This window comes from Molothrus ater, chromosome 18 (assembly GCF_012460135.2).
Source record: "Molothrus ater isolate BHLD 08-10-18 breed brown headed cowbird chromosome 18, BPBGC_Mater_1.1, whole genome shotgun sequence".
Lineage (NCBI taxonomy): Eukaryota > Metazoa > Chordata > Aves > Passeriformes > Icteridae > Molothrus > Molothrus ater.
The window spans coordinates 2,662,274-2,674,806 of record NC_050495.2 but is presented as its reverse complement, the minus strand read 5'-3'; the positions used below and the strand labels follow the sequence as shown (position 1 = coordinate 2,674,806).

The 12,533-nt window shown below is 48.0% G+C and overlaps 1 protein-coding gene across 6 annotated transcripts in view; it reads right to left on the bottom strand.

Moving 5' to 3' along the window:
- The window catches only part of PITPNM2 (phosphatidylinositol transfer protein membrane associated 2), a 126,251-nt gene that overhangs the window by 13,666 nt on the left and 100,052 nt on the right, over window positions 1–12,533 (bottom strand). For 4 of the 6 annotated variants that reach the window (XM_054516751.1, XM_036393080.2, XM_054516752.1 and 1 more), the window contains 4 exons: window positions 9,379–9,554; window positions 8,840–9,010; window positions 6,770–6,919; window positions 1,863–2,027 (listed from right to left, as the gene is read on the bottom strand). In XM_054516751.1, coding sequence (XP_054372726.1) covers window positions 1,863–2,027; window positions 6,770–6,919; window positions 8,840–9,010; window positions 9,379–9,554 — 662 coding nt within the window. The remainder of the gene's footprint in view (window positions 1–1,862; window positions 2,028–6,769; window positions 6,920–8,839; window positions 9,011–9,378; window positions 9,555–12,533) is intronic. The other 2 variants (XM_036393081.2, XM_036393082.2) reach the window with 2 other exon arrangements.

The following is a 12,533-nucleotide window of genomic DNA, read 5'->3' as shown; positions in this document are numbered from 1 at the left end:
TGTGTTTGTGCTGCCTACGCCTCCTGAACGAGGTTTGGGTAGGGGATTTGTGAGGGAGGGCAAGTTGGGACAGAAGGCTAAACCCCCTACAATGATTAAGGTGGTGTTTGGTTTCTAAAAGGAAAAATAAAAATATATATAAAAAAAAGCAGAAATCACTCATTGTTATGGCACACACTGATTTCATCCTCCACAAACTCACGGTACCAGGGGAGCTGCACCCCTAGGGAGGCTCCTGGGAGGGAGCTGTGGTTTTGCAGTGCCCCTCCAACCTTCCTCCAGCTCTCCCTGGGGATAAGCACAGATCACATCCAGCCCTCAGTGCCACGGCTCCACGTTCACACCACCCAGGCTGAGAGCAGGAGCAGCAAAGGCAGAGCCGGAGCTTGGGGGACACTCGGAGCTGAGGGAAGACTCTTCCTCCCTGATCTCAGGAACAGGCTTTGATGGCTGTGTGCAGGAATAAATTACACAAAGCAGAAGCTGCACAACGGGGGAGAGCATGGGGAAAGCAGAGGTGAGTGTTGTGTGACCCAACCCTGCTGCAGCACGGGACAAGATCTCTCTGAGGACACACCAGCCTCGGGGCATCACCCTGGCACAAACACCTCCCCAAGAACCACCCCTGTGTGCCAGCCCAGCAGCTCCCTGTGGGTGGGAAAGCAGCACAAAACAAACACCTTCTCCCCCAGGAGCTGCTTCCCAAGCAGATTCCCATTTAACAGTGCTTGGCAGGATGTCAGGACAAGTAAAGGATGCACGTGGGGAGTGCGGTGTCGGCTCCTGGACACACTTTGAGCAGGAAAACCTCATTTGTCAGAGAAGGTATTTTAGTTCTGCTGCTGAGTGTTGCCTCAAACAGGGCAGGAGGTTACAGCAGCCCCTGAGCAGCGCCCACAGACCTTCAACAACTCATACCTGCCTCCGGGAGCATTATTAACCTTAGCAATTAATGATGGAGTGAGTAATTCACAACTCGTGCCAGGAATGTATCTCTAAATGTTTGAGACCTTCTGAGAATAGAGTTTGGGCTGAAAATTTCCTCATATGCATGGGTTTTAGTTTTTGTTTTGGTTTTTTTTGGTGGTTTTTGGGGTGGTTTTTTTGAGTTTTCAGCCTTTTTTTGATCTGAGTTACCAGAGACCCATGAGGACACAGCGTTTATCTCATACCTGAGCTGAAACAAAGAAGGGGCTGAGCCATTAATAAAGTCTGCTCTTCTCCACTTAACAAAGTTTGTTCTTCTCCACTGTATTAGTTAGGAAGTTATACAGGTCTTGGGAAAAATAATGAATAAAAAATCCCTTTTACTCCTCATTCAGCTCTGGGAAATTGGTCATAAGTGACTGGGAGCTGCCCTGCAGGCTGCAGAAGAGCTGAATCTCTAATGCAAAGTAATAAATGTTCTGTTCTGAACCAACCTGTCCTTGCCTTTCAGCGTTACAGAGGGATTTACTCATCCCTGCTTTTGTGAGCCACATTTGAGGGATCTGCATTGAGCCACATCCTGCATTACCCATCTGGTCTCAAGTGCTGATCCTGAGCAGTTCTGCACGACTTACCATGGCAGCACAGCCACATCCCTCTGGATTAGCCCTCACCACACACAGCTCAGAGTCACAGTTACCATCTTTGCTTTAACAATTCATCACCAGCAAGGTCCAACATGCACAACGCAGCCGTGGCCATCAACCACACCCCCTGTTCCTGCAGGGGATGTGGCAACACAGGGCACTGAGTGTGGCAGAACCAGAATAATTCCAAGCTTTTGGTCACGGCTGGGAAGCACCCCCCGGACAGACGGACGGACAGAAGCTCTGAGCGCAGAGCAGAGCAGAGCCTCGGAGGGGTGCAACACTTACTGTTGGCTATGTTGGAAGCAGTGTAACTGTCTGCCATTCCTGAGACCTGGCTGGCAATGCTGATCTCACTGGCTCTCCGGAAGCCCCTGAACTGAGGGGCTGAAATGGGGGTGGACAGGGACGCGTTTTCCACGAAGACGGCACCATGAGACTGAACAACATCTGCTACAAAGTTGAAACAGGGAAATCAAAATATTAGACCAACAGACAGAGGCTGGGCAAGATGAACTCGGTGGGGGGAGGAGGAAGGAGGCAAACAAAGCTGGTGGGTGCAAAAACCTCTCAGAGCTGATTGGAATGAAACAGAAACACCCCACATTTCATTGGAGCTCTGGTTAGAAAAGAAAGCAAATAGCACAGCAGGCAGAGACATGTGGCTGGAGGAGCAGTCTTTGATTGAGAGAAGCAAAGTAAGAAGCTCAAAAATCAGATCCAAAGAAAAACCCAGGCAGACTTATTCAAGCAGCAATAACAAGCATGTGTCATACATACAGATGTGAATATACACAATTTTATACATTCACATCAAGACAAGATAACCAAGGTAAGAAAAAAAAACCAAAACAACAACCTTCCAAAGAGGTATTTGTTTTCTTGAGATATTTAAATTTAAATGAATGTCTCCAAGATAGAAGCATTATTAAAAAGCAAAAATCAAGAAAACATCTTCATGCCTGGCAGGGACTAAATTTGGACTTGTATTTTACTGCTGAAGGACACAGCCAGCACTCATTAATCTGGAGAAAGGGCTCCTGAAGGGAGTCTGGTGCTGAGCACTCGTATCTCCCATCAGAGTCAGCAGATCAGGGAGTACTCAGGCTCTATGAAAACAGAGCTTTTTTTGGTACAACATGCAGGTCTGGATTTTTAAATCCCAACCTGAGGTTTACCAAGTTAGGCCGAACGCCTCAGTACATAAATACAAAAAGGAGGGTTTAAAATCATGCTCACATGGACCTTACATATGGATGGGAGGGAAAAGGACCTCAAACACTCAGGAGTGGCAAAACGAGAGATGCTGAAAGCCACGTTAAAATCTCTGCATTTCAGTTTTGTCTCTGAACAGCTCCAAGAGCACCCACCCCTCTGGGGATGCTGTGGGGCCCAGTTAAGTGGGATATCCCCAGCTCCTGCAGGGCAGAGGTTTGTAATGCCAACAGCAGGTGCTCGCAGCAGGCAGCACCAGCGTGGCACTAACATGCAAAAGCAAAGCAATTCATTATGGGTTTAAGGTTGCCCATCTCTGCTGCACTTGAGGAGCAGCACCTGACTTTATTCCCAGGCATCAGGCAGGAGATATCACAAGGAATGTGAGCACATTACTCCCACACATCAACACCCTCCACCTATTCCAGCCTGTTTAGTTATCCCTGGGTTTAATCCTGGCACACGGCTGACACGGGGCGTTGTTTTAGCAATTGGTTTATTTTAATATCAATCTTTTTTTGCTTGGGGCTACTGATTTTCTCCCTCCAATCCCTCCATTCGCAGCAGCAGCGTCTGTGCCCACACAAATCCTGCTGCAGCCCAGGGAGAGGGAATGTATGAAGCAGAAAATGTGTGGCTAAGTGTCAGTAAAAGAGTTCTGTTCTCTGCAGGGAAAATCAGGCCACAAGCTGCTCTGTGTAAAAGCTTTGTGGACTGTGAGATCTGAGCCTTAGCAGGAGCCTGACCTGATGATGAGCTGCACACACAGCCCATGTTGTGCCTGAAAGGCCCTCGGCAGCATCACTTTCTCAGCACTTTCCCCCTCTTTCCACCTTGCCTTGAGCTGCTGCCTGTCAAGGCTGTGACCAGGATCCACAAAGCAGCTGGTCCCACCAGGCCAGGGCTGCTTTCTGACTGCACAAAACACCAGCATGAGCAAGAAGAGGCAATCCCAGTGGAAAACAGGAGCTGCACTGAACCCCACAGAGGTCTCAAGGGTGAAGGGTCTCATTCCCTTTGCTGGGGGACCTGGGACAACCCTCTCTGATCACCCTCCCTCTCCATTCTCTTGTCTATGAGATGCTCCTGCTCTTGTGTCACCAAATGGGTGCCCCAACACAGGTGATGATCATCACCTTCCCTGAACCTCCTCAGATACGAGGAGAGATTTGGCTTTGTCTGTGTCAGGAAAAATGCCAGATTCAGGTTTGACCACCAGAGAAACCTGAACTTCTTCTTCTGCTTTAGCCTAAAGCACCTGTGGCTTGAATTAGGAAGACAAGTTCAAGAGTGCTACAGGAGAAAAGGCTGGGCCCAACATGGCCTGCCTGGGGTGGGAGTCCAGCTTTGACTCCATTAGTCCATCTTCACTTTGCTCTGCCTGAACTTCAACTCCGTTTTGAGAACACAGAAAGTGAATAAAGGAAGAAACAGTGAGATTCTGGGCCTGCTCTTTTTTAGCCAATCTTGTTTTCCTGGGCTGACCAGGGATTTTGGAATATAACGAATTTGCAGCGAAAGCACCCAACCTCAGCAGCCCTTCCAGCCCCATCCTGGTGTCACCAGAGGAGCAATTCCCACTCCTGTTAAAGCCTGAGGTGTTTCAGCATTGCTGAACAGCTCAGTTCAGCACTGCCAGCGTTGGTGTCTGCCCTGCAGGGGACAAGGTGCCACTGGACAGCAGCACTCCCCTGCTCCTGCCCACTCAGGTGCTTCTCCCTTTCCCAAGCCACACACCCTCTGTCCCTGAGAAAGGGCAGTTTCTGAGAAAAACAAAGGCCAGGAAAAGGCAGGGCGGGAAATGTGGAGAAAAACCTGTTTTATGCATTGCAACCCACTCAGAAAAGCTTCCTCCACACCAAAGCTGCAGTGACAGCAACTTCCAAAGAAAATCCTGAGACCTGACTTGCAGAAAAAACCCACAAAGCTAACAACCTATTTCCTGAATTTGTGTATTCTCTGCATCGTGTCTCTTGAGCAGCAATTCTGAAACCAAGGGGGCTTTCCTGGGGACTGTGGTGACCAGGGTGGGATGTCACAGACAGACCCCAGCACCTGCAGCCAGGTGTCCCCAACAGGAGCCATGGAAGCCTCCTGCACCCCAGAGATGCAGCCCCAGGCACAGCTCAGGTCCTGACAGCCACAGGGAGTTCTCCAGGCAAGCCCAGAGTGAAGCCAGAAGGTCCAGCAGCAAGACCTTTATCAAGGTGAGCTGTTCCTCTGTCACTCAGTGAGGACAGAGGTGCCCTTGTTCACTGCACTTTGTCCTGTGACTCAGGGCCACGGGACCAGAGTGAGGAAGAGGAGCCTGAGCAGTGCCCTGAGCACCCTCCCAGCAAAGCCACATGGCACAACCCATGCCATGGCCCAAGGTTTAACTGCACTCCAAGGGGAGTGGACATGGGAAGCCAAATCACTTTTTTTGTTTTGGCCTACCTACAATCTTTAATACTCATTTTGGTGCTGTGCTCTTTCACTTTTGGATTCATTTATCAATGTTCTTATAAGGGAACAGCCCTGAGCCATCCTATCAGGTAAGTCCTTGGGGTACCTGAAAGACAGATTTTGGTATGTGATATTTGGAGACTGAGCTATTGCACCAAAGAGGGAAATATTGAAAGCCATCAAAAAATATGTAAAGGTCAATAAAAACAAAAAGATTAAAAACCACAGAAAAGCCAGACAGGCCCTGCTTGCCCTGGAATCACTGGACAGTGCTGGGCACTCTGCAGTCACTACCCTGAGATCAAGAGCAACAGATTTCTGCTGTCCACACATTTTGGTGACTTTGGAAACCTCCTGCAGTCCAGTGGCTGAATTGGGATTGCTGCACTCACATCAAGAACCATTTGGACACATTGTGGTCTTGACTCACAATGTATAAAGCAGAAAATCATAGAATCCTGTAATGGTTTGGGTTGGAAGGGACTTTAAAGACCACTGAATTTGGCACAGGCAAGGGATGCTTCTACAAGCTCTGTTCTGACCACAGGCAGTATCAGCTCACAGGGAAATGGCATTCACCAGGCACCTCCAAAGTGGTTAATTAATAGTACCAGATCCTTTCCCTCTGCTTTACCACAGAACCTCACAGCACAGGCAACACAGCAACTGCACACCTAAAAATCCTCTCCAGCTCCAGGAGACAGAGGAGAGACCACTGGGAAAACTCAGCAATGTTGCCATCCTGTATGACCACATAAGAGCCCAGACTGCTCAGGGACAGTGAGGGTCAGCTTGTTAAAGACAAAGAGGGCAGCAGAACCCAGCTCTCAATGCAAAACACCGAGAAAGGAATGAGAATGGGCAAAGTGAGACACGCGGGGAAGAAGAAAACCAAAACAAAGGCAAATCTCATCAAAATTGCAGATGTAGCACCAGCCACAATCAGAATAAATGAGGCCATGCAGCATTGATGGTGGAAAATAAGGCAAAACAAACGCATCAAACTTTGCTTTTAAGGCGGGAGACGAGAAATGAATTTAAATAACCAACACGCAGAGCCACCCTGGGGTCTGAAAGCCTCAGTGCTGTGCTCAGCAGAGCCACGAGTGTCCAAACAGGAAATGGCCAAAGGGACAAAATCTGGGGTGACGTGGACATCAAGTGGAGCTCTGGGCATGGTGGCTGCAGGAAAGCCTTTCCCAAGGGATCCTGCCCTCGGTGAGCAGCACAGGAGCAGGGCCAGCAGGGGCTGTCTCTGCCAAAGGCTCTTTCCAGCAGCACAGAGCAAAGCAGCCCATGCAAGGCAGCAGCTCCCCTCCAGCATCAGCTCCAGAATGGGACAGAATTTATAACCCCAAGCCTTTTTCCACAGAGGCTCTCCCAGAGCCAGGTGTGATCCCCAGTGGTGATTTTGTGTGTGGCACAGCCTGAGACACGGCACAAAGGTTTCAACTCCAGGAGGCAACAGTGTGATCTCCAAAAAAGGACCCCAAGAACCCAACACCACAGACAATACAAAAGTGTAGATTACACACACTCAGCACAACCAGCACTTTTATTGGAAACATCTTGCCAATTCAGTACAGGAACAGGGATACTTGTTTCCATGAAGCTGTCCTGGTGCTGGAGAGCACCCAGAGGGCTACTTTCCATGAGGAGGATGGGATTGTTCTGGATTGTCTCAACTAGAAGCAGATGGGGAAAAAAAAAACATAACAGAAGGACAAAGAACAACAGACATGCGGCCACAAAGTGTTAAACATACAAACAGTTACACCCCAGCACTTAATTATGAGTCTTCAATGAACAGACAACCTTCAAATAGAGTAAAAGAAACAAAATGGGTGATTTCCAAACAGACCAACATCAGAGATTAACTGGGAGCAGAGGAGAACACAACGATGGCATTTCAACAACAAAAGGGAGGCATCTTCACCCCCTTCTAAGCCAAATCCAGAAATACACAGCAGATCCAGAGAAATATCTTTTACTATGAGAGGAAAAAAATATGCTGTAAGGGAGGAATCAGACTCACAGCCTACACAGTGCAAAGCACAGGAGTAAGCAGGGATGTGAGTTTGATTTTACCCTGCAAATTCGTTGAAATGAAACAGGGACCAGCATTTAGTCCAGATGGGAAAATGGGGGAAAACCAGCCTGAGAGGCTTTCTGAATTGTGGGCTCCCAAAAAAGCTGCCTGCATGAGGAGATGTGCACAAGCAGCGTTACACAAGGTTTTGTACAAAACCAATTATAACTGAGCACCTGAATTTGACGTGATCTGCAAAACATACAGCTTAATTATAGCAGCAATTAACTTTTCTGGAGTGCCCTCCAGTGAGCACCAACTTCTGGAGCAGCTTGGTGAATCATGGTTAGCCCTTCTGGGTAATGTGTCCATCACAACACGGACTCTAATGGAAAGGAATGGCCTGTTACTTTCTGATAAGCAAATGAAGAGGCTTTGTCTTACAGGAAAAAGAGAATTTAAAGTTGTTTTTTGTCAGTTTTATTCATGAAGGCAGAGCAGTATCTCTTAAAATAACAAGGCTCAGACCTGGAGGTTTTGCCACCACTCTGCCCTTCTCATAGGAGAGCTAATTGCTGTTTAACTTCACTGCATAGCAAGTGTCTCTCCAAACACAGCCAACTCAGAGGTCAGGGAGGCTCTAATATTCCTGCTGCTGTCCACAATGATAACCAGAACACAGGTTTAGTGTCAATGGGGCCTCTACCTCTGGGTTCAGTGACAACAGGGGCTCTGGAATGTATTTAAGAGAAAGAAGGTAAGGTGTTCAGCTGCATTTTTTTGTAATAAGCCCCTTGCAGCTGAGACCTAGAATACACCCAAAAAGCAAATTGCTCTTCAAGTTGCTATAGATTCCCTGAGCTGTTGTAACTGGCCTGGGTACAAATGCAGTTGTGGGTGGATCCATTTTTAAAAAGTGTTGCAGCAAGATCTTGGCTAAATTTGACAAGTGAGTGGGGCCTGCAGAAAGCATTTTATTCACTTCATTAAACATGGGGTTTAGTTTGTGCCCATCTAAAAAATCAGGCCCTAGACTGAGCAATTACAATACTTGAAGACACTGAACATATAGAAGGCCACTTCTTTGGACTTTCAACTTTAAAATGATGCAGAGGGGATCACCAGAACTATTCAGCTCTAGTTATACAATCTTCTCATTTAGTCCTGCGTGATTCAAATATTGGACAAAGGGGATGCAAACAAGTAAATCATCTCATCATCTCACTGTAGACTCTGCTCCCTCCAGTCTTTTCTGGCCCTCCAAGTCCTAAATTCTGCCAACTCAGTTGTGTTTCATTCACACTCCATCACAAGCACCAGTCTGGGTGTAAAACAGAAGCCTTTACAGAGAGGTCCCCACCTCATGACCCTCAGCAGCTGGAGGCCCTTGTGTGACAAACAGAGGGCACACAGGACACAAGGCACTGATTTCTCTGCAAGAAAATTCCTTTGCTGGTAAATCAGGAACAAGCTAATGCTGCAGGGCCAGTTCTCCTTCTCACCATTTCCACTTGTGTTGGTAACTTCATGTAACCTGTAACCCTTTAACAGCTCATGTGGATCCAGAGGGACTCACCCAGAACTGCGGAGTTGCCATCGCCCAGCGGGAACCTCTGGTACCGGGGGATATTGAAGGGGGGCAAAAGGTAAAACTTCCTCTCCAAAAGAGGCTCCAGGCGTGAAGCAGATGGGTCTGCAGGGTGGAACAGGTTATAGACCTGCTGACAAGCTGGTCTGAGCTGAAAGACTGAAAAGATAAAGAAAAAAATCCCTCAAGCATCAAAATATCGCTTGTTAGAATATTGTAAATATTTGTCTTGAAAAATGACAACTGTCAGGTTACAAAATTGCAAAAGATTTATCATTTATCACTCTCTCATCTCCTAGTTTAGTCAACTGAAACAATTTATTACAATGTTTACAGACTCAAGAACTGCCCCGTGCTTTTCCTGTTTGTAAGTGGTATCACCAGTGGTGCACAGAGCACAGGGAGATCTGCTTCTTTACAGTGCAATAGACACGATACAGAAATGTTTGGGTTTAACCAGACCCCTGCAAGTGCAGCAGGAGGTGCTCACCCCACCCACCAAGGGAGCAGCTGGCACCAGGACTTACTGTCAAGAGCTGGAATTACAGTTTTCCTCAGAGCAAGCACCAGACCCAGGGGAGACCCAAAGAGGAAGAAGTCTGTGATCTCAAAGTCAAACTTGCCAATATTTCCTCCATCCAGCATCGTGGAGCTGCTGGATCTCCTGGATGTGGGGTCGTTTCTCAGGACACTAGAATGTAAACTGGGACAAGGAAAGAAAATAAAGTCTGAACTAAATCCTCACCGTGTTTTCATAATTAAAGCCTGGATTAGTGACTGACAGTGGATATAATTTCTATCTCTTCAGTGAATGAACTGTGCTAATCAACCCACAGTGACCCCACTGCTCTGGCATCATTTAAATGTACAAATCCAAGCTTCAGGTGAGTTCATTTACACACCATCTCCTCAAAATGTTTCTTCTTTAAGGGTCAAAATCACAGAACATGTCCAGCTTTTCCTCCCTCTGTCAGGTGCCAAATCTGTTTGCAAAATTCCACCTCTGTCTTGTGCAGGCTGGGCAATAAACCGGTTTAATACAGAGATTTAAATTCACATTTTCTCTGGATACTGAAGAAGAAGCAGCAGGATTGCTTAGGTGAAAATCCTGGGAATCCACCCTCATGTTAGGGAGAGCTGCTTCTCTGCAGTGTAAATCCGGGAAAGTGAAATGACAGATGTGTAACACTGATAACCTGGCTCACAAAAGGCTTTCTGAGATGCTTCTATTCCCACCCAAAAGCACAAAGCTGCAAATTCCAGTGGCAGCTGTAGTGGGTTATCTCATTGTAAGTAGAAGTAGAGTTGAAGGCAGTACCAGCAGTGCCTTAAGAGGGTGTTTGCAAACACTTAAAAAAGCATCAGAACAGGTTCTATAAAACATGAAGGAGAAATGGATATCATAAGAGATGGGTTGGATAAAGGGTTTACTGGCCTGGAGTTGGGAATGCTGCAGATCCAACAGTCTCCTGCCGGTTCTGTGGCCCCAAAACAAAACCTCTGGTGGTGACCAGTACTTGTCACATCCTCATGTGCAACAGCTCTGGCTCATCAAGGCTACTGCTGAGGACAGCACTGCTGTGGTCCCCAAACAGGGCTGCTCCACCATCCTCAGCACAGAGCAGTAGCTCACAGAGCCCTCAGACACAGCCACAGCCCTGGAGCAGCTGCAATGCTCACACTTTTGGGGAAGATAACCTGCTTTCAGGCAGACTTTGCTTTCCTGCCATGGCAAATAAGGAATAATCCCAGTGACAGCTCCAGTGCTGAACGCCGTTCCCAGAGGATGCTGAAGCTCCTCCTGCTCCTGCTGTGTTCCCTCTGGGGCTGCACACAGGCACAGCTCTGCTCTCCTGTTTCCCAGCCAGGGAATGATCAGTTACTTATGCCAGACACACACACACATCACGGGGAGTCAAAACAGCGGTGTCAAAACGGGAGGAACAGGAGGTTACAGCAGTGACAGCTCAAACGAGCCTGTTCCTGTTTCTGTGATGCAAACGAGGCTGCAGAGCCCTGAAACAGCTCTGAGAACAAGCCACCTTTGGTGGAGCTACAATTGCTTTAGCTAACAAGATGCAACACAGGAGTTTGCTGTGTGTGAGGAATGCAAAGCCATTTAGAACACGCTCAGTTTCACTGAAGGCAGGGTGACAGCCATGGGATTCCTGAGGAAAAGCTACCCCCATGGCAGGGTGGGTGCAGGGGCTGTTTGGTGTATTCCACACAGCTTCCCACAGCATCTCTTCCTGGGCAAGGGAGGAAGCAGAGCAGGCACAGCACGGAGCAATTTGGGCATCTTCACTCCTTCTGCCGGGAACTTGGAATTGCCTTTTCAGCAATCAAAGGAAATGAGAGCCAAGGGGAACTCTGGATCTGTCATGCTCCAAGCAACCTGCAGTGCCCTGTTCTCCCTTTAAAGAGCAGCAGATGTACTGTGTGCATTAATTAAACAAGAGCTTATGGATTTCAGAAGCAAATCAACTCATTTACAATAATACAAGTACAGCACAGCCAGAAATAATGTAGTTGTGCAGAAGGACTGAATTTAAAAATAAATGTGTGATTGTACTCTCCAGATGCTGCTCTGGCTTGCTGGGCATTATCCCAGAGAAGTGGGTAGGTCTGATACATGAATAAAAATGAGAGTCTTTGGCACAGGCTGAAATCTGCAGTGGGCACGGACAGAAAGGTCCCTGTGAGCCAGGCTGCCCGTCTGCCGAGCCCTGGAGGGAAACCTGGCTCTGTTCTGCCAACCTCCTGCTCGAAGCCACGTCACACCAGGGCTTGGCTTGAAGAAAAATCATGGGAAAAATCATGGGGAAAATCATTCCTTGATGGCAGAGGCCAGTGGGCGTTCTGCTGGGGCTGGCTGGGAGAACAAGGTCCAGGGATGGGTGTGAGAGCGATGTTCTGCCGACGTGCAGGGGGGGACGAGCGGATCCCTGCTCCCCAGCCTCCTCTGCCCCAGGGACGAGGTGAATTCCTGCTTCCCAGCCTCTCCTGCACCAGGGAGGAGCTGAATCCATGCTCCACAGCCTCTCCTGCACCATGGATGAGGTGAATCCCTGCTCCCCAGCTTCCCCTGCCCCACAGAGCTGAGTGAGAGACATGCAGAGAGAGCTCCTACCGCAGCTCCAACCTGCCCCTTTCCCTGAGGGAATCCTGGTTTTGAGCTCTGGGAAGAGACTAATTTTTAGCCCAAGGTCTAAAGGGAGGTTTAAAAACACATAAAACTCTTAAGAAGTGAAGATGCACAAATCTGTCACCCCACTGAATCACGACAGCTCTTGCCAGGGAGTCACAAGTGCTGCACGTTGGGTGCAGGCAGAGCCCTTCAGAGATGGAACAGGAAGGACCAGCACAAAGCTATTTGGAACAACAAAATGAGCAATCCATTATCCACATCAGGCCCAGCACTTATTCTAAAATAGGTGCAAAAATGCATCAAGATGCCTGCCTGATTTCCTTAACTGAGTCTGTGCCCCTGAGGTCAATAACAAGGAGGAAAATCAGCACATTTTTGCACAACTCATATTTTCCCTGTAATACGGGAGACTGTTTTGAGAAGGCAAGAACAAGAGCCTGATTGCCTTTTATTAACCTGCTGGAAATAGCCAAGAACCTCACTGGGGATTTGTAAATGCAGCTGTCTTTCTGAATATCCTATCTCTGTGCACCA